The sequence below is a fragment of the Syngnathoides biaculeatus genome, chromosome 5, assembly GCF_019802595.1.
Source record: "Syngnathoides biaculeatus isolate LvHL_M chromosome 5, ASM1980259v1, whole genome shotgun sequence".
Taxonomy (NCBI): domain Eukaryota; kingdom Metazoa; phylum Chordata; class Actinopteri; order Syngnathiformes; family Syngnathidae; genus Syngnathoides; species Syngnathoides biaculeatus.
The window spans coordinates 18657881-18680274 of NC_084644.1; the positions used below are offsets into that span (position 1 = coordinate 18657881).

Sequence of the window (22394 nt, forward strand, 5' to 3'; positions counted from 1 at the left end):
GTATTTCCTACATCTTCCTCTCTAACACCAACTGCCCTTATGTCTTCCCTCACAACATCCATCAACCTTCTCTTTGGTCTTCCTCGCGCTCTTTTGCCTGGCAGTTCCATCCTCAGCAACCTTCTACCAATATACTCACTCTCTTGCCTTTGGACATGTCCAAATCATCGAAGTCTACTCTCTGGGCCATTGTATCCAACACATCTATTTTGGCAGTCCCTCTCATGAGCTAATTTCTAATCCTATTCAACCAGCTAAATCCTAAAAAGAACCGCAACATCTTCATTTCCGCCACCTCCAGCTCTGCTTCCTGTTGTCTCTTCAGTGCCACCATCTCGAATCCGTACATCATGGCCGGCCTCACCACAGTTTTATGAACTTTGCCCTTCATCCAAGCAGAAACTCTGTCACATAACACGGCAGACACCTTTTGCCAGCTGTTCCAACTTGCTTGGACTAGTTTCTTCACTTCCTTACCACTCACCATTCCTCTGAACTGTTGACCCCAAGTACAGTGAAGAAAATAAGTATTTGAACACCCTGGAATATTGCAAGTTCTCCCACTTAGAAATCATGGAGGGGTCTGACATTTTCATCGTAGGTGTATGTCCACAGTGAGAGAGATAGTCTAAAAAGAAAAACCCAGAAATCACATTGTATGATTTTTTTAACGTTTTATTTGTGTGATACAGCTGCAAATAAGTATATGAACACCTGAGAAAACCAATTTTAATATTTGGTACAGTAGCCTTTGTTTGCCAATACAGAGGTCAAACGTTTCCTGTAGTTGTTCACTAGGTTTGCACACACTGCAGGAGGGATTTTGGCCCACTCTTCCACACAGACCTTCTCTAAATCAGACAAGTTGCTGTCTGTCGCAAAGAAATACAGAGTTTTGACTCCCTCCAAAGATTTTCTATAGGGTTTAGGTCTTTAGACTGGTTGGGCCACACCAGAACCTTGGTATGCTTCTTATGGAGCCACTCCTTGGTTTTCCTGGCTGTGTGCTTCGGGTCATTGTCCTGTTGAAAGACCCAGCCACAACCCATCTTCAATGCTCTGACTGAGGGAAAGAGGTTGTTCCCCAAAATCTCACAATACATGGCCGTGGTCATCCTCTCCTTAATACAGTGCAGTGGTCCTGTCCTGTGTCCAGAAAAACACCTCCAAAGCATGATGCTACCACCCCCATGCTTTACAGTAGGGATGGTGTTCTTGGGATGGAACTCATCATCTGTCTTCCTCCAAACACAGTTAGTGGAATTATGACCAAAAAGTTCCATTTTGGCCTCATCTGACCACAAAACGTTCTCCCATGACTCCTCTGTATCATCCAAATGGTCATTGGCAAAGTTAAGACGGGCCTTGACATGTGCTGGTTTAAGCAGGAGAACCTTGCCATGCATGATTTCGAACCATGACGTCTTAGTGTATTATCAACAGTCATCTTGGAAACGATGGTCCGAGCTCTTTTGAGGTCATTGACCAAGTCTTGTCATTTAGTCCTGGGTCTGATTCCTCACCTTTCTAAGGATCATTGAGACCCCACGAGGTGATATTTTGCATGGGGCTCCACTCCGATTGAGATTGACCGTCATGTTTAGTTTCTTCCATTTTCAAATGATTCCTGCAACAGTGGACCTTTTTTCACCAAGCTGCTTGGCAATTTCTCCCTAGCCCTTTCCAGCCATGTGGAGTTGTACAATTTTGTCTCTAGTATCTTTGGACAGCTCTTTGGTCTTGGCCATGTTACTAGTTTGAGTCTTACTGATTGTATGGGGTGGACAGGTGTCTTTATGCAGCCAACGACCTCATACAAGTGCAACTGATTCAGGATAATACATGGAGTGGAGGTGGACTTTTAAAGGCAGACTAACAGGTCTTTGAGGGTCAGAATTCTAGCTGATTGACAGGTGTTCAAATACTTATTTGCAGCTGTATCACACAAATCGTTAAAATAAAAAATCATACATTGTGATTTCTGGATTTTTCTTTTTAGATTATCTCTCTCTCACAGTGGAACTACGATGAAAATTTCAGACCCCTCCATGATTTCTAAGTGGGAGAACCTCCAATATAGCAGGGTGTACAAATACTTATTTTCTTCACTGTATATGAAGTTGTCCTCCCTCGGCATCTCTTCTCCCTGGAGCCTCACTCTTCGCTCCTCTCATTCACACACATATACAGTATTTGGTTTTACTTCGGCTCATCTTCATTCCTCTCCTTCCCAGCGCATGCCTCTATCTTTGTAATTGTTCCTTCACCTGCTCCCTACTTTCACTAAAGATCACAATGTAATCTCCGAACATCACGGTCCAAGGAGATTCCAATCTATCAAACTGTCAGCTTATCCATTACCACAGCAAACAGGAAAGGGCTCAGAGCTGATGCCTGACGCTGTCCCAGCTCCACCTTAAATTTTTCTGTCACACCTACGGCACACCTCACCACTGTTCTGCTGCCTTCATACATGTCCTGTACTATTCTGACAAAATTCTCCGCCACACCAGATTTACGCATGCAGTACCACAGTTGCTCCTTTGGTATTCTGTCATAGCATTTCTCTAGATCTACAAAGACATAATGTAGCTCCTTCTGACCTTCTCTGTAGTTTTCCACGAGCATTCTCAAGGTAAATAATGCATCTGTGATACTCTTTCTTGGCTTGAAACCATACTGTTGCTCACAGATACTTCTGTCCTGAGTCTAGCCTCCACTACTCTTTCCCATTGTGTGGCTCATCAACTTTATTCCTCTGTAGTTTCCACAGCTCTGCAAATCACCTTTGTTCCTAAAATGGGAACTAGCATACTTTTCGTGAATTCATCAAGCATCTTCTTGTCCGCTAGTATTCTGTTGAATAAGTTGGTCAAAAACTCCATAGCCACCTCTCCTGATTGGTTCCATACCTCCACAGGAATGTCATCAGGACCAACTGCCTTTCCGTTTTCTAACTTCCCCCTTATTAATCATTGCCACTTCCTGGTCCTTCACACTTGCCTCTTCTACACTTTCCTCTCTCCCACTTTCTTCATTCATCAACTCGTCATAGTATTCTTTCCATCTATTAAGCACTCTACTGGCAACAGTCAACACATTTCCATCTCTATCTTTAATCACCCTGACTTGCTGCACATCCTTCCCATCTCTACCCCTGTCTGGCCAACCTTTTCTCCTTTTGTGTCCAACCTGGTGTACATGTCATCATATGCCGCTTGTTTAGCGTTCACCACCTCTACCTTTGCCCTAAGTCGCATTTCAATGTATTCCTTTCACCTCTACTCAGTCCTCTGAGTGTCCTAATTTTTTTTCCGCTAATCTCTTTCCTTGCATAACTTCCTGTATCTTGGGGTTCCACCACCAAGTCTCCTTCTCCCCTTTCCTACCAGAAGACACCGCAAGTACTCTCTTGCCTGTCACTCTGATCACCTTGGCTGTTTTAGTCCAGCTTCCAGGAGTTCCTCCTAGCCAGTGAGAGCCTGTCTCAACCCCTTTCTGAAAGGCCGCACAGCATTCTTCCTTTCTCAGCTTCCACCACATGGTTCTCTGTTCTACCTTTGTCTTCTTGATCCTCCTCCCCACCACCAGAGTCATCCTACACACCACCATCTTATGCTGTTGAGCTACACTCTCCCCTACCACTACCTTACAGTCAGTAACCTTTAGATTATATCGTCTGCACAAGATAATCCACCTGCATGCTTCTACCTCTGCTCTTGAAGATCACCCTATGTTTGTACCCAGAATGAGCGTGTTCAATTTTGTTCATCAGGCAGAAATGAACTAAGTTCATTTCACATTCACACAAAATATGAACTACTGTAAGACAGTATTTCATGAATGGTTTGTTCATTGAATGGGTACAAAGGTACAAAACTGTTTACATGAACAATTTATTTTCACATTTTTTTGTGTGCAAAGATTTAAATCAGTTCTTTTGTCTCTTATTTGGAGAACTGAAACAAAAACCATAAACTGTAGAGAATAATATCAAAGTAGAGAGAGCACAAAGTAATACAGAAGCAAAATACCTGTAATGTCACAGTATAATATGGGTGATAAAAATAAATGAATTATGATTCAGATGCTTGATTGGCTTTTTCAGTGAACAGATCTACTTCCTTCAACTTGAAGGCTCCATCATAGGCATTAGCTTGATGAGGGGTTGTGCATGAGCAGAGAACTTGACCACTCATCTGAATGCTTCAACATCTGTACAACTTGACTACAAAAGTTAATTGAAAAATAAAATTCATGAACAGTAAGTACAAACATGGTCCTCCTGGGATCAAGAAAAAAAAAAATCTGTAAATAAACATGTTGCATTGTTGAAGCCGCAGGGTTAAAAGCTGAGGGGGAAAAAAGGCAGAGCATCTGCAGTACTTGTCTCATATTCATCATTTGATGTGAAAATTTTTCACGAACAAAAACGTGATCATTTCCTCTCCGTTTCAACTATTTAAATGTTAGCTTTCACAAACTCAAACATTTACAAAGTGGACTAAACATTTAGAATCTCAATGTTAGCTGTTTTCTGAGAAACCCTTTGGCAATGCACTATGCTCTCAGGCGCACTTAATAAATTGGTGCTTAGAGGAGATTTACAGAGAGCCAATTCCACAGGCTGTTTAAATAAAAAAATATGTCTTTTTTTATATGGATTGTATTCCAAATTCAAACACTTAAAGAGGAATTTTTCAGATGTAGAATGGACTTATGTCTGTCGGCTTGCTTGGGAAATCCCCCTTGGAAGAGCTGGAGGAAGTGGCTTGTAGAGAGGAAAGTCTGGGATTCCCTGATAAAGTTACAGCCTCCGCAACCCGACCTTAGATAAGCAGAAGAAAATGGATGGAATGACATCCAGAAGTAAGTTTAAGTGACTAGTGTTGTGCGTGTGACAGCAACTTTCAGACATTCGTACAGCCCGAAAATAGCGCAACCTTCCTGATTTTTGGCATAAAGCTAAACTTCTGTTTGTCTGTCTTGCACAAGATGACAACCCTCTTTAATAAAAGGATGAATACATGATGGATGAAATGATTAATAAATGAAAAATCATCATGAACAACACACCCACATTGAGCTTGCGTGTTTGTGCATGACAAAGTCCACGAGGGCTACTCAACGGCACAACACTGACTACAAGTGTTCACTTGTAGTGCTGAATCACTTAGCATTCACGTGGATTATCTAAACATATTCAAGGAATTTTAATACCAAATAGGATCTCCGAAACCACTGCTGTCAGATGCGACTATTTTTACACTGACAACTAAATAAAATGCATCTGAAAATTATTTTGTAGAGCAGTTGAATTCGTTTGCATTGTATGATTTTTGCTGGTTGCACCTGTACTACACATTTTAAAGCAACAGATTATTATAAACAGCACGGCCCAAAAGCCTTATAATTAAAATGTGGGAGGAGTAACAGAAATTAGTGAGGTTATTAAGTTTCTTCCTGAAATCATACGAATGCTTCGACTGACAAACACACAAACCATCAAATGGAGAAACACTTTCTTTTTCAAGTACACTTCCTTAGCGTGGAATAATTGCTGCTCATAGGAGAGCAAGCTCTACCATTTATCGGTTGGTCTAACTATCTGACATGGGATTATTTTAAGTTGTAATTTCTTAGCATTTACAGTTGTTCAGTCTGTCCCACCCCCATACCCTATTGAGAGCTGCAGAATGTGCTCCTGTTCTGATATAGGGATGACCCAAATAGATATGTTGTAACTCAACAGGTTGTATTTTCCTTTTCAAAGCCACTGAGAAATTAACACAGTTGAGACCACAAAAAGATACAAATGGAGGAACGGACATACTGGGAAAGTGTCAAAACTCAAGTTGAGCAGTGGAGGAGACAGTGATGGTGGAGACAACAGTGCCCATTTTTTGATACAAAGATGGGAAAAAAGACTATCCTTTTGCATTGTGAACAGCAAAAAGGAGGAGCTCATGGGAGACAAGTGATCTTTGATGGCAGACTACCCTAAGAGATGGTTCACTCCAGGTTTTATAGCTAACAAAGAACCAAAAAAGGCATTTGTTATTGAAGAAAAAAAAAGTCTTTCAGTCCTGGACCCGAAGGTGACTGTAACACATGGTTTGAAACAATTTTCCTTCTTTGAGGAACAGTTTTGGGAATAATTTATTCATTTGAGGAGGAAATTTCTAATTTTGAGGAGCATTTTTTGCCCCAGGTTAATTTCACAAGGACCTAAACCAAGGGTTTTCTTAAAAAATTAAGATACGACAATATAACGAGAGAGGTGAATGTAGGGCTGCATTGAACAAATATTTTCATACTGGAGTATCCTAAAAGAAAAATAGAATTAAACAATCTGTTTTTGGATAAACTATATTTTTGTTTCGTTAAAGAGGAATTGTGCAGCACTGTGGATGACTGTTTAGCACATTTGCCTATGTGGGTTTTCTCCAGGTACTCCGGTTTCCTCCCATGTCCCCAAAACATGCAAGTTAGGTAGATTGAAGAATCTAAATTGTCCGCGAATGTGACTGTGAATAGTTGTTTGTTTCTGTGTGCCTGTGATTGGCTGGTGACCAGTTCAAGGTGTACCCCACCTATTGCCTGGAGTCAGCTGGGATGGGCTCCAGCGTGTCCATTACCTTGGTGAGGATAAGTAGTAAAGATGAATGAATGAATGAATGAAGAGCCTCTACATTATCAAAAGAGAAAAATTTGAACTTTCATGGAATGACATAAGCCCAATTGGTTTCCTTTTTTTAATCTAATCAACAGTTTTTACTTCTTAAATTTTTGTGCATAAGATTAATTAAAAAAAACGAACAACCTTTGGGTATCTTCACTTCAGCAGTATTGTATCATTGCGTGACATACAGTAATACATTAGGTTCATGTGTATGCAGATGACTAGGAATAAACATTCTTTCTTTATTCTTCAGGTTTTGGAAATTTACAATTTGTTCAAATTAAAATTAACCCTTGAGACAAGACAAACACTTCCAACATCTGACTTCACTAAAATCCTCCTCTGATTGGGTATGTGATTTACTTGACTTCTATTCCTCTCTGGCAACATACAGTATGCCAAGTTTTTCACCTATTTGACTCATAGTTTTGCTATCTACAGATTAACAGATGGGAGTAAACTATACTGTCCAGGGGTCACACAGTGACTACACTTTGCAAAAGTGCCCGGGAGTAATTTTATCATTGTTAAATGGTCGCACACTTAGTTGTCAGCTTCGTAATAAGCAGAGCCACACAATCAACTGTACTCAAAATTAACAGTGACGCTCTACAAGGATATCATTATGTTAGTCTGTGATTGGAGCTACCTTTGTCTCTCAGGTCCTGTGATGCGGCGTCTTCAGCGGAGAAAAGGGTCCTTGTTATAACTGACGGCTGCCCGCCTTGCATTTCACTATGAAATGCTCCCACATTGTTACCGTGTCTTCTTTTCTTCTCTCAATTGCATTGCATCTTCCTGCTGATCCAACCAAATAGCTTCACTTCGGAATTCTACTTCCCACGCATGTGACGCAAGCACGTTGTGTCACACAGTTTCCGTTACCGTCTCGGTGATTAAACTACGTTTCGCAGTTCTGCTTTTCAATGTATTTTTTTGAGATGCAAAATGCAAATTTCAACTCGCACACTGTGATGCAAGACTGCTAAATTACAGCCTTGCAATAGTTTCCAGGTAATTGTTAACCCTTAATGGGATGAGATAAATGGCGACTGGACGGACAAAGCACTTGACACACACAGAAACCAGCCGAGGTATTAGGTCAGCATGTCAGTAACCCCAGCTGACCAGTTGTAAGAAATAATATATAGTGGCCGATGTGTTTACCAATTGAAAAGAATCCCTAGAAGGTTCCAAGTGGAAAGGAGGTACCATGCATTCCAAAAGGGGTGCAACAGTGTAAAAACTATCAAGAAAGCTTTTAAAGTACATTCATTCATAGAAGACTGACTTTGAAAGGCCTTTTAGAAATAAAATTCATTATTATTCATTCATATCCATTATTTAGTTTTCTCTTTTTAAAAAAATTAGGTAAAAGCAAAAGAAGAACATATTCAGTCTTCCACTGAATGCAAGGACAACCAGACTTTTTTTCTGCAAACAATGAATACTGAATATTAGACACGCACTCCCTCCAGTCCTTGAAAAAACATAACCTCCACTTTATAGTTTTATCTGCCTTTGGAATTATAGGCACCTATCTTTTTCTGTCCTTGAGAACATGATGTAATTTTGAATTTTGATATTTATGATCAGGGGCGGCACAGTGACTCACCTGGAAAGATTGGCCTCACAGTTCTGAGGTCCCTGAGTTAAATCCCGGACCCGGCTGTGTGGAGTTTACATGTTTTCCCCGTGCCTGCGTTGGTTTTCTCCAAGCACTCTGGTTTCCTCCCCCATTCCAAAAACATGCAACATTAATTGAGCACTCTAAATTGCCCCTAGGTGTGATTGTAAGTGCATTTGTTTGTCTCGATGTGCCCAGGGGCAATTTAGAGACTCAAATTAAAGCATGTTTTTGGGATGTGGAAAGAAACCGGAGTGCCCGGAGAAAACCCACGCAGGCACAGGGAGAACATGCAAACTCCACCCAGGCGGGGCCGGGATTTGAACCCCAGTCCTCAGAACTCTGAGGCCAACACTCTACAGCTGCACCACTGTGCCGCCCTAGGAATGTTTTATGTTACCGGTAATTAAATTCTCTCTCCCTCTGTGGTATTTTAAATAAATGTTGTGGGTCAGTGGTTAGAGCATTGGTTTGGTAAACCAGGAGTTGTGGGTTCGTATCCCACCAGGGTCTCCACTCCCTGAGAAGGGTTGCATCAGGAAGGGGATCTGGCGTAAAACCTGTGCCAGACAAATATGTGCGTTCATCTGAGATGACACGCTGTGGCGACCCCGAAAGGGACAAGCCGAAAGAAATTTACTTTTTTGTGGGATCTTGGATGCAAGAACATTTTTTTGGTTCCTGTTCTTTACAATTTTTAATAAAGAAAAAGTCCATGGGGTTGTTGATTTTAGGTTTTCGTATTCACAATAAATCCTGTTGCAATCTTTTCAGTTTGGTTATTCTTTTTATTTTATTTAGGCTACATAACGATCTCTGCCTTTAACGAGTCCGTTTTCGTGTATTGAACTACGTTCATAGAGCCTGACTTCTGGCTGGTTGAAGTCCTGGACCCGAAGGTGTGTGGACAACTGTAGGTGCACATGCACTGCCTGTACTGGTGCTTGGTCGATCCCTACTACTGGCTGAAGTTGATGCTTCACTATCTTGATATTTTGACAGAAACAGATTCATACTGATAGAAGATGAGACCCTCTTCGCCAAATCAGCGTGTCTTGTGTTTTTCTGGTGCGACTCCAGTTCTTAGACACCCATCTTTCCAAGCTAGTAACTCTGTTTGCACAGAGGACAGAACATGTGCCGAACTTTGGGATCTCGACGAACCCAGAGCCCAAACTCTTTACTTCCAACCCAAGCATCTTGAAAAATGCACTCCCCCATGATACAAGCATCTTATTGGATCAATCAAAGAACTGCGCTACGAAGACGAAGTGAAATGCCTACTCACAAAAACAAACAATGGAATATCAACAAGATGGCGACTATAAGAAAAAGTTGTGAACACAGAGTGACTTCGCTTGGCAATTTCCGGCTGTTTTGGACGCCAGACGGATCTCGATTTTTTTAAAATAAAAGATACATTTTTTTAGGGAGAATTTTGGCGGTAGAGATCCTCCCTTTGAATTCGGTGAATTTTAAGGACTTTTAGGGGCCCCTAAATGGACCCTCAGAAATGTAGGGTTTTTTAGGGACTTTTAGGGGCGCGTGCGAACCCTGTTAGCTCTATTTTAGCAATATTGGAATATTAATATGCTTGATAGTTTTGGAGACTATAATCAATTAGTGATATGACTATTTCTTAGTGTTTCATCCATACATTTTTAATGATGACTAATACTAATTATGGGTGGGATTGTGCAATAGAGGTGTAGTCAACCTACCGTCACCTTCTCTAAATCAGCTTCTGAGGAGGTGGGGGACAAAGGGCTGATGGGACTGAGGGAAGGGGAGCTTCCAACACTGGAGACGTACTCAGGATCAGGAACATACAAAACCTGCAAACACAATACATGTCTGTGTTTACACAGACATTGCCTTTGCACAGACATGCATGAACAAGTACATGCCCAAGGATAGAGCAGGAACAACATCTGCCACCTGTCAACACAGCCTAACAACACCTTGTACAAGATGGGAATGCAAAAGATAAGCAGAAAGGATTAGTTCAGTGGTCTTTCCTGTTCAGGTCACTTGTCAGAATAAGTTATGGCTGGAATCTCTGTGTAGATTCTCATCCATCTAAGACATAGAACTTTGCAAACTTTCAATTGAGACAACTGGAATCTCCATTTGTTGAAGATTTCATATGTAGTGCTTATAAGGTGGCACTTAAAAAAATTAGTTGCCAAATCCACCTCACAGTTTGGAGGTTGCATATTCAAATCCGGGCTCTGGCCTTCCTGTGTGGAATTTGGATGTTCTTGAATCCCTGTATAGGTTTTCTCGAAGTACTCAGGTTTCCTCCAAAGCCCAAAAACACTTATGATACAGTATATTTCATTGACTCTAAATTGTCTATACCCGTTCAGTGGAGTGTGAATGGTTTGTCGTCAATATTACAACTGAGACTGGCATTAAACAGCTTGAAGCCTCTTTTTAATTTAACTGTTTACTTTTGTCAAACTGCTGCTTACAGTAAAGTGTGTTGAGTTCAATGCCAAGTTAAAGTGCTCATATCTCAAGTCGGTGCTTACAAGTTAAAGCAACAAATATCTCTATTTATGTGTGTGTGTGTGTACATAGCCATAAAGTTCAAAGTTACTCATTATTTGCTAAAAACAAAGTTAATTAGTTTGAACATGAAGTACAGTGGTACCGCTTCTGAACATCTCCAGTTACGAAGGAAATTCAGGATACGGAAGAAATAAATAGGTGCTGGATTCGCAGCCCCCAAATTCCACCAAACGTAGACATCGTGTATTTTGGTTTGCCCGGTGTGATAGAGCTGCTCTCCCATTGGCTATCGCCGTAACATCTTCCTACTATCCCAATGGCTAGGAGGAACATGAATCTATACCCATGATGCTTTTCACTCGACTATCATGGAATCACGCTAGCGGTGTCACACGTTGTCAAGCTTGTTGTTGTCACTTTTTCATGAGATTTTTTCGTTTATGTTTTTTGCAAGATTTATTCATATTTCTTCACAATGGGCCCCAAGAAACTTCACTGGAATTAGGTTGTATGCGTGCGTATGTTCATACATAAGCTTTCTCTTGTCTATAAAACGTTTGCCTTTTCCGCCGTCTCCCACGATGCCCTTTTCCTCGCCACACACTCAACGCCAAAGGTAAAGGAACATATTGTATTATTCTTTACATTATGTACTTTGAATGTTTATTCTTGGCAGGGGCGGGGGTGGATTAGGTTATTCACATGTAAAATGCGCTTCTACCTAGGAAAATTTCACGTTACGAAACAATTTCCGGACTGGATTAGGTTCGTAGGAAGAGGTACACCCGTATTTTGTCTTTTAGGTGTATTCAGTTAAATATAGGTTGAACATGATTTTCAGATCATTGTACACAGTTTTTATGTTTAACACAACATTCCAACATTGGAATTGGGTTTGCAATTACTGTAGGTTGGGGGGGGGTGGGGGGGGGTTGGCATTATAATTTTCACAGAGGGGCAGGTAACATTGAATATGTTTCTTCCTTAACAAATGAAATAATCTAAAAACAGCATTGAAGCAGACTTTGGTTGTGACTGTCCAATATTTTGTTTCATGATCTTGAACTAAAAATTTAAGAAGGCTACCCAGAACCTTTTCATAGCACTGTGGTATTTCTCTCTCTCTCTTTCTCTCTCTCTAAGCATTTCATGCTGGCACAGAACTCAACTTAACACTTTCCAAAAAGCAGCAGTTTGGGAAATAGTGAACAATTCATTTAAAAAGAGGCTTTAAGCTTTTTAATGCCAGTCCCACCTGAAATGGAGGGGGATAAACATATTTACACTGCTCATTTTCACTTGAGACTGAGTTCTAGGATGCAGATATCATGGAAACAATAACTCTCATCCCCAGAACATTAAGTCCCTGCAATCCATCATCACTGAATACAGATACAGTAATCTTCCGCTACATCACAACTCTTGCTTCATGATCCAGCTGTATACTCTAGTAGTATTTTATTACTGCTGTTATCTTTTGTAATGTTGGTACAATATTTTTATCCATTGCACTAAACTGTTTTTGAGGTTATGCATTTTCAAAATCTTGTTTTTATTCATAAAGGCTCACAGGGACAGTTTTAACAAGTGCTCCCAGTGGGAACTACCCACAAAGAAGACGAAACAAAAATGGCACTGACTGTTCCATTCTAAGGACCATTTATTCCAAATGTTTTATTTCTTTATCGTTAATATTCTGATCCGTCTTTCACTAAACTTACACACACATACACCCCCCCCCCACTTTGTTTCTCATTCTCTTTGTGTGAGCTGCGTGCAACCAGTGAATTTGGCCCAAGATGCAGCTTTTACAAGGTGTTGACTTAACTCGCATGTGATTGGTTGGTGCGTTTTATCACTATTGTAAAGTCTGTAATATGTTGAGATGCCCCTTATTTCTTGAAACATATCCTCTCTTTTGGGCTATAATATTGTTACGTACGGGAATGCTTCTGGTTCCAGAATTGGTCCATCGGTTAGTGACTTATCTATGTCACCTTGATCAAGTGAGACAGCAACTGTTTCAGCTCCTTAGCTCAACTAGCTAGTTAGGTCATGGCCTTTTTAAACGTAATATACAGTAAACTTTCCCTAAAGCGTCCAAAGTGTCTGCCAACACCTCGCTGCATCATGAGCTGTGTGCCAGGTATTACTGAAAATGTAACGCTGAACACTGAAAATGTATCGAGTTTAAAAAAAAAGTATTATGTCCACTGTAGTCATGGAAATATAACCCACCCTACTCTGCCTCTGATTGGCTAGTGCCAAGAAAGGACTCATACATGTAGTGGATAATGATTCCCTCAAACACTTCAGTAACACACACGCATTGCATTTGTGGATGCAGATTCACCATGCTTGATGCATCCCTATTCATTTTTGTGCTATCATGAAAAAAAAAAGAGAGAATGGCTGTAGTCACGTGGCTGATTTAGAAGAGTCAAAGGGATGGTGCTAAAGACAATGGTGAGGCGTACACGGCGGTTCACACCTGGCCAGGCACAACTGCCCTGGAGAACAGCTTGTTCAGCTGAACCAGCTCGTTGGGTGTGGTGTCAAACTTGAGTGCAATGCTGTTCAATGTGTCCCGAGATTCCACCTGGACCAAGAGAGAGCACAGGAAATCATGCACTTGCTTCTTTTAGGGGTTTCCCATAAAGATGGTCAGACTTTATGTAACACGGTTTAGAAAAGAAGCAGAGGGAATACTTCAAACATCACTCTTGCACAGCAAAATGGTTCCAGCACAAAAAAATACAGAGGCACCATTCTCCAAGGCCATGCAGCTGAACAGGATAGGTTAAAAAAAAAAAAAAGAAGTAATGGCTATGAGAGGCAAATGGGAAAACAATGTTTGCAATCATCACTGTGCAGATGTTAGTATGGTTTGCTTTCTTTTGTGAGCTTGAGTTTGTTGAGTTCTGCAAGTTACAACTCCAACGGAAGAATATTTTCCATGGAATGCAAAATTATTGGCAAAAATATGAATTGACTTGAGTACACATCGCGAGGCATCATGATTCTAAATAAAATAAAATAGCGTTAAGGATACATATGAGAAAAAAAAATTGAGTGGTCTATGTTCTCCTGTGAATGCTAGCTTGCCGTGACAGCTGGAACTTGCCCTAGCTGACTTCGGCAATTATTTAGCAGTCAGCTGAATCTTTGTTGGCTGATTAATCATAGGTTTTTCATATTTTTGTTTTCTTTTCATTTACAAAATAATATGTCTACAGCAACATATTCCATAAGACATACCACAAAGGACTGCGATTAGGTTTGGCACTAGAAAGACAGATCATGGTTATGGCAAGTGGTACGTGTATATTTTAGTATGGATGTACAGTACATGCACTTCATGTAATGCCCAGTGCTGCAAAAAAGTATTCTTATCAAATTCTTGTTTTTGCACAGTTTTCACACTTTAAGATCATCATACAAACGTAAATATCAGATTGAATAATATTTATATTGTGTCTGTCCCATACCGACACCCCCCCCAACTTTATTGACCATCAGATATTTACAGTACAAGATCAAAAGAAACGCGACAAGGCTAAAAATAATCAAGCTGTTCAGTTAAACTATATCATGCAAGATGACAATGAGGAATAAATATCTTTTGACGAGCCAGCTAATGAAGTCATTGATCGGATTGGCGAATCCCGATAAATCTGAGCAGCATAAATTGCTAAATATCGGCCATTACCAAAAAGGCAGATTAGATCGATCTAAAGTCTATTTATGTATTATTTGCGCAATGTGTCTTGCCGTCGGCAGCCATGCCATATCTCAATTCTTGACCATTTGGAAGCCTGACGTTTGAAGTATCTGGCAATTTTTAAAAAGTTCATTATTTAACGTAATTTCGTATAACGCGTCCTGAAGTATAATCCGCACCCTTAAAGTTGACCCATTTAAAAAAAAAAAAAAAAAAAAAAATCAGGAAAACCCTCCTACCATTGTACAATGCGCACCACCAATTTGAATTATCTGTATTTATATTTTGTTTTTAAAAAATCTGTCTGTACAACAATCATGAATTATAATCATTGTGCACGTGCTGTAATATAATCTCGGGACAGGACATAGGACACGCTTGTCCTGGTACCCGCAACTGTCGGAACAGAATCCCTCAACCAACTAAAATAAATGCTTTATAATGGCATAACATTTTATTAACATTGTTGATAACACATATTACAGTCTTAAATAAATATTTAACACTGTTTGACGTAAAGATTTTTTGCATTAAATATTTGTGCATAAACGTTTGCGCATAGTGCAGTTTATGCTCTACATTACACATCCTTGGCCATTACTTCAAAAGCAACATCTGGCTCATCTCCAATCTGAAAAATATCCATCGTAGCTACCTTCGGTGACTTGGTACAGTTCTGGTGCCTCCTGAATTCATGAACAGTGATCTTATTTTGCTCCCACAGCATGTAATCCTCTGTGCCATCCATGACGTTTGTGGGGAATTTTTTTTTTTTTTAATCTGCCCATGACGCTCGTATTACGTAGTTTGAGCTCACGTTGTCTTTGTACCTACCTGAAGATCTCCTGAAGCTATATTTGTTTCTGACTGCAGTGCGACTTCCGGGTTGCCGGCATCATCGGCACGAGTGATGACACATTTCTTTTAAAAGCGGCTGCACAACTAGCCGTTTTAGTCAACATTTTTTGTCTTGGTTTAAGTAAAAACAAACTCACGGCAGTCATTTCTGATCTTTATGCAGTAGTAAAAAACATGCTACATTAACTATCGTAAAATGCAAGCTCCCCGAGGAAGTCATAGAGTTCAGGTTGGGGGGGCACATTACCGTAATAAATATAAATGTGTAACATAAGACATCAAATATCATATCAAAATGTATATGTATACCTTTTTTTTTAACCACTCTATGTACCTGTATGTAACGATACAATGTGAATGTATTTTTTATTTTTTAACCATACCTAAATATAATTCACTCTATTAACTTTTTGAAAATATTTTGGGACAAATTTCCGCATTATTTGTGTAATTACGTTTATTGTTAGGCTTGGTAACAATAATAGTAACTGTCAATAACTTTTCCTGTTTGGGTGAGGATAAGCAGCTTGGAAAACGGATGGATGGTTGCACTATAACTGAGTATTTCTTCTCTGATTCTTCCTTTTACTCCCTACATTTGAAAACAAATAACTGTACTTTCTAGTGTTAACTGGGTAAAAATAGACGTGATTTTAGTTTTTACACTCCTCGAGGTCAGATCCACCGTATATGAGGTTTACTGATTGAAATCTTGGGGTCTAATAAGGCAGACAAAACCAGGGACAAGGAGGGATAGAGGTGAACCAGGGAGCAATAAATGGCAACAGATTAAGCGAAGCAAGATATTCCCCATCCATGGCCTTATTTAAGAGTATTGTTTTATGTTGTTGGCTACAGCAAGGAGCTCAGTCAATCAATAAAAAATAGTGGATGTGAAGCAAAGTCAATGTGGAAAAAGCCAGTAAATGGGGCATTTTTGATGACTCTGCTGTAATAAAATAAAAAGCAGTAATGTACAGTAATAGTAAGACTTAGGGCTGTCATGCAAGAACATCTTATAAATGGATTATTTCATCAATGCACTGAATATTTGGATAAAAATCATTGCATTGAGGTTTAAAACAATTTGGCAATGTTACACATGAAGGAGACGTGACGACTCTTTGAAACTGAACAACTTCTTGGGTACTGATTAATGCAAATGGCTACTTGTTTGATAGACATCTTAGGTTGCTTCAGGTTCAGCCGTAGTACATCAATTACAGGCTAGTCATGCTACGGCTGCAAAAAAAAAAAAAAAAAAAAAGAAATAAACTTTTTTTTTCATAAATGGATGATGATTCAGTTAATGTTAGATAGAATATAGGGGAAACAGTGAAAGCAGATGGTTACAAATAGTTTACCTTTGGCTTAAGAAATAAAGGTTTAGGATCTTGGCAAACTGGCTCCATGTTTCAAACCCCTGCTAATAAGATGGTTATGGGCCTGTTAGAATTGGGCAATCGATTGAATTGCAACTATATCCATCTATCTCAATTAATGAGAAGAGGTCATGGGACATACAAATGTGACCAGTTATTGACCTACTGACAGGGGAATAAGAGAGGGGGAAAAGTGGAAAAGAGAAAACCACTATCACTATCATAGTATATACCAAAAGGAGCCTATGGGTTTACACTGGATCAATAATGAGCCTCTGGGTTTACACTCTGGATCGATAATAGGCATTGTTCATGATATATATATATATAAGAATAAAATGGGACACGATTGTGAAGTGGAATGAAATTCATTGGATATTTTAAACTTTTTTTTTAACAAATAAAAACCTTAAAAGTGTGGCATGCAATATTATTCGGCCCATTTGCATTAATACTTTGTCGTGCCAGCTTTTGCTGCAATGAACCTTTCAGACTGCCGATCTTAAGCTCCCCCCCCCCCCGCTACAGTTGCCATGTCCCACAAGCTTCAAAAATGGGAATTGAACAGAACAGTTTTGAAGTCGATTCTCTATCGCATATTCCAGATAATACTGCGGTATGGTTTTTGCTAAATGCGTCAGACTTGTCCAAGGGGGTTCTACAGAGGTCTCAACTATTTCACGCAAGGATACGTAGACGGAATTATGATTTTGGATGGAGCAGGACGCAATGTCAGAGTTACAGCGAAATGTTGACGATCGATGCAAAAAAGTTTGACGCCTCACAAACTTCATATTGAAGTCCAACAGGATGAAATAGTGGAATCATACTGCACATGTAAAGCAGGATGAGTACTTTTTACTTGGAAAGATCATGAGTAATATCATTGTAGTCTTTATAAGTGAGTTAGGTTTGATTTTCTCAAAGTGCATTTAAACAATAGGGATTAACTTAGTCAGTATCATAGTCACCAGATGAAAAAGTTTGACTTGCTCGTAATCGAACCCAGTGCTCGGTCTTAAAAGTCTGATGTGATACAAATGGGCAAATAGACATTTCTCTTGCATGACATCGCGCATTTACATATCACTAATCCGACTCTTCGGCATAAAACATTACACACTTCATTCAGCAGGTCAGTGATATACTAACAAAGTAAAAGTTGTTCTGCAATGTATAAAGCACTGATAATAGTTAAATCAAACTCAGAGAAGATACTTCTCTCTCACTTACTTTCGAACATACAGCCTTGTGTTTGTTGATATTGGTCACATTTAGTCGTACGTGCGGTCTTCCGCAAGCCTTATTCCATCATAGAAACATGGTCAACTGTGTTTTAGGCTTTGGAAAATGAATCAACCGGGCCTTGTAACCTAGCAGGGTACCTTTGATCAGAATTGCACGTTCCCCAAGCACATTTGAGGACCATTTTCTTCGTAACCTTAACTTTTCCAAGCGCACGCTACTGACAACCAGTATTGCTTGTGGGACAACATAACGGCAGGGGTGTGTCAAGCCAGGGGTTAAGACAATCCGGCTATCTGATTGCCTATTATTGTACGAGTGACTGAAAGGAAAGGTCCATTACAGCTGCATGTCGCTTGGGGTATGTCTCGATGAGTTTTGCACATTGAGAGACTGAAATTCTTGCCCATTCTTCATTGCAAAACAGCTCGAGCTCAGTGAGGTTGGAACAGCAGTCTTCAGCTGTATCCACAGATTCTCGATTGGATTCAGGTCTGGACTTTGACTTGGCCATTCTAACACCTGGATGCGTTTATTTGTGAACCATTCCATTGTAGATTTATGTTTTGGATCATTGTCCTGTTGGAAGATAAATCTCCATCCCAGTCTCAGGTATTTTGCAGACCCCAAAAGGGTTTCTTCCAGAATGGTGCTGTATTTGGCACCATTCATCTTCCCATCAATTTTAACCATCTTCCCTGTCCCTGCTGAAGAAAAGCAGGCTCAAACCATGAGGCTGCCACCACCATGTTTGACAGTGGGGATTGTGTGTTCAGGGTGATGAGCTGTGTTGGTTTTATGCCAAACATATCGTTTTGCATTGTGGCCAAAAAGTTCGATTTTGCTTTCATCTGACCAGAGCACCTTTTTCCATGTATGGTGTGTCTCCCAGGTGGCTTATGGCAAACTTTAAACGAGACTTTTTATCATTGAGAAATTGCTTTCTTCTTGCCATTCTTCCATAAAGGCCAGATGTGTGAAGCGTACGACTGATTGTTGTCCTATTGACAGACGCTCCCACCTCAGCTGTAGATTTCTGAAGTTCATCCATAGTGATCATGGGCCTCTTGGTTGCATCTCTGATCAGTCTTCTTGTTCGAGGTGAAAGTTTAGAGAGACGGCTGAGTCTTAGTAGATTTGAAGTGGTCTGATACTAATTCCATTTCAATATGATTTCTTGCAGAGTGCTCCTTGAGATGTTTAAAGCTTGGGAAATCTTTTTGTATCCAAATTCAGCTTTAAACTTCTCCCCAACAGTGTCTCGGACCTGCCTGGTGTGTTCCTTGGTCTTCATGATGCTCTCTGCACTTTAAACAGAACCCTGAGAATATCACAGACCAGGTGCATTTATACAGAGACTTGATTACACACAGGTGGATTCCATTTATCATCATCAGTCAACATTGGATCATTCAGAGATCTTTACTGAACCTCTGAGTGAGTTTGCGGCACTGAAAATAAAGGGGCCGACTAATGATGCACGCCCCACTTTTCAGTTTATTTGTTTAAAAAGTATAAAATATCCAATAAATTTTGTTCCACTTCAAGATAGTGTCCAAATTGTTGTTGATTCTTGACAAAAAAAAAATGGAAATTTTACATCTTTATGTTTGAACCCTGAAATGTGGCGAAAGGTTGAAAAGTTCAAGAGGGCCAAATACATTCACAAGGCACTGTGTATATATTATATTAAATTAAACATGAAGACGGATGGCTGGCAACAGACTCTGTTGGCATTTTTGTAGAACATTAAGTTGCATTATGAGAGGAAGGAAAGCAAGGACAAAACCAAAAACAATCTGTGAAGTAAGATGGAAATGGCTTTGAATGTACAATTTAACTGCACATATTGGTTAGATATCATCAGCCGTTGCTTTTAATCTTATGACTGGTGAGTCCAAACATTGGGATGACGGTTGGCATGGTGAATTTGTCATTACTCTCCAACAACTACATCAAGTGTTTTGGTCTAATTTTAGAGCCTCTATATGTCACAAAATTGTGTGCTTTTCAAGGGAATTCCTTCATAGATTTCTCTGTGTGTCAGATTAAAAGCCCTGTCTGTGCTTTGATAGTCCTCAGAATGAATTATTAGAACAAAGAAAGACACACCAAGCAGAGAGAAACAGCAATCAAGTGACAACGCAAGCAGCTGTTTTAATTTCAAATGCCATCTTGCTTGTGTTACAATTATAGTTTATCCATTAAGTGCACAACTTAGAATCCCCATATTTTGAATTCTTTCTGTCTGCAATCAAGTAGCTCATTCAATATGCAGCAAGGCTCTTGACAGCCATCAGCCTGTGAAGGTCAAATGTGGAACCTAATCTGGTATCAAAATTTGGAATAAACTGTGGCTGTGATAAAAAAAAAAAAAAGTGTGTGACCCAGAATGGTTACTGAAGTAGTTATTAGTTGGTACTGAAAGGGGAACTCAGATGTACATAACTTCTAGATTTATGTTGTATTTAGAATTCAAACATACAGTAGTGTTAGTTTCTCCTTATGCTGTGTCTAGCATTAGTAGGTGAATGAGGAAACCGTGATGAAGCACATGAGTACGATGAATGTAAAAACATTCTAACTATGCAAGTAAAAGCCTATTTACCATGCATATACTTTTTAGAGTATAAGCAATAAATTATTCAGACAACAGTATATGATTTGACAAGCTTTAATATGCTGAATACAATAAATGTTTAATCTCACTCAGCAAAATATTAATAATTAGACCCATGTTGTTACTGTTGATACCACAGTGATACTGTCAAGGAAAAAAAATGACCATGACCAATGGCATCAGTTCAAATTAAGTGATTCAATTACAAATTTCTGTTTTGATGCCACCGTGTTACGCTTGGACAATGCAGGTAAGAATAGCTTCAGCCACAAATAAATGTAGAGCTGTAAAAAAAATTGAACTCTCTTTCCAGGCTATTATTTGACCGTCAAGGCAGATTCTAATTTTACAGTATTTAAATGCAACGTGGCAGCCAACCTGCACGGCTTATGGAAGGACTATAGTGACATGACATACAGGAGATGTCCTTTCAAAGCTTCATTTACTTTGACTTTGAGAGGGCTTCATCTCTGCCAGATGATGGCTAGATCGAGAACCTCCCTTGAGAGGCTCATGTCTGAGTTACTTTTAATTTTCTTCTGCCTTCATCTTTGTGTGTCCTCATCAATCCCTGTTGTTCTTACAGAGTTCAACCAATTTATAATTGGATGCAGGTCACGCAATAGGTGGACAAGACTGATGGACTGGTGTTATCAGTGCCGAGGCAGATGGGTTATAGCTGTTTAGGTTTTTTTTTCCAACAAGAACAAATGCAGGTAGTGAAAGAGGCCCATGTGTGAAGTACAGGGTGAGTGAGGGGGAAGAAGATGACATTGATAAGGAGGCATAAGAGGAAACCCACCATTTTCCTGTAGAAGCTGGGAGAAAGATAATAAAGTTATCTACTTTAGTGCAAAAGAGGTAAATACGGCCGACTGACCTCTCGGCACAGGTGATAAGTTTAAGATAAAGTTGTTCCTCAAACATTGTCATAGCTGGCAAGGTCTCCATCACAATGCAAGCGAGGCTGTATGACATTGCCTTGGTTATGTCTTTTTTTGTAACATTTTCTTGCCACGAGAATCCCCGCTAGGGGCAATGCTGGATGTCAGGCTGCAGGAAACAATCATTATGCTAATTCATTACATTATCAGCAAAGTGGAATAGTGGTAATAATGCAGAATGTGCAGAAAAGTGTGATTGCTGACAAAAATAATATGGCATCTGCTGGGCTTCAGTATAAAGTGGTTTCTTACCCAAAATTCACCACTACATGTATCCCTTTTAGCTTTACCACCAGTACAGCTATATGTAGGTATTTTTGTGTTGGCGCTCATAGCAAGACAATGACAGTATTTTTAGAAAGAAACTGGTGTACAATCCTTTGTGAGTTAAACAAGGGCATTGTCAATCAGCAGATGTGGAATGACTGATAGATTAGGGAGGTCGTTGTGGAGATGGGCAAGGGTAGAGGATGCCCACTGGCTCAAGAACCCTATTCAAGCAGCCAGAGCAAAACTAGGGACTGGAAAAGTAAGAGAAAACAAACTGGAGTAGACCAGGCTTTTGATCCTCAGCAGACAGACACACAGAATGAGCAGAGCCAGAGTCATCCTACTCCTCACTGTTGCCACGGAGAGGGGTGAGGAAAAGACATCTGACTGCAGATGCATTTGAGGGTCATTTCAAGAACACCCAGCAAAGTAGTACCAAGCTCTATTTTCAGTTAATGCAACTAGAATAAGAGATCCCCCAAAACACTTCACTGGCCTTCTCCTAAACAACAGCTAAATCAATAGACATTA

At 39.9% G+C, this 22394-nt stretch overlaps 1 protein-coding gene across 3 annotated transcripts in view; it reads right to left on the reverse strand.

The window, feature by feature from the left end:
• Positions 1–22394, reverse strand: part of oxr1a (oxidation resistance 1a) — a 246778-nt gene that overhangs the window by 36264 nt on the left and 188120 nt on the right. For all 3 annotated transcript variants that reach the window (XM_061820573.1, XM_061820571.1, XM_061820572.1), the window contains 2 exons: positions 13315–13422; positions 10031–10144 (listed from right to left, as the gene is read on the reverse strand). In XM_061820573.1, the coding sequence (XP_061676557.1) occupies positions 10031–10144; positions 13315–13422 (222 nt within the window). The remainder of the gene's footprint in view (positions 1–10030; positions 10145–13314; positions 13423–22394) is intronic.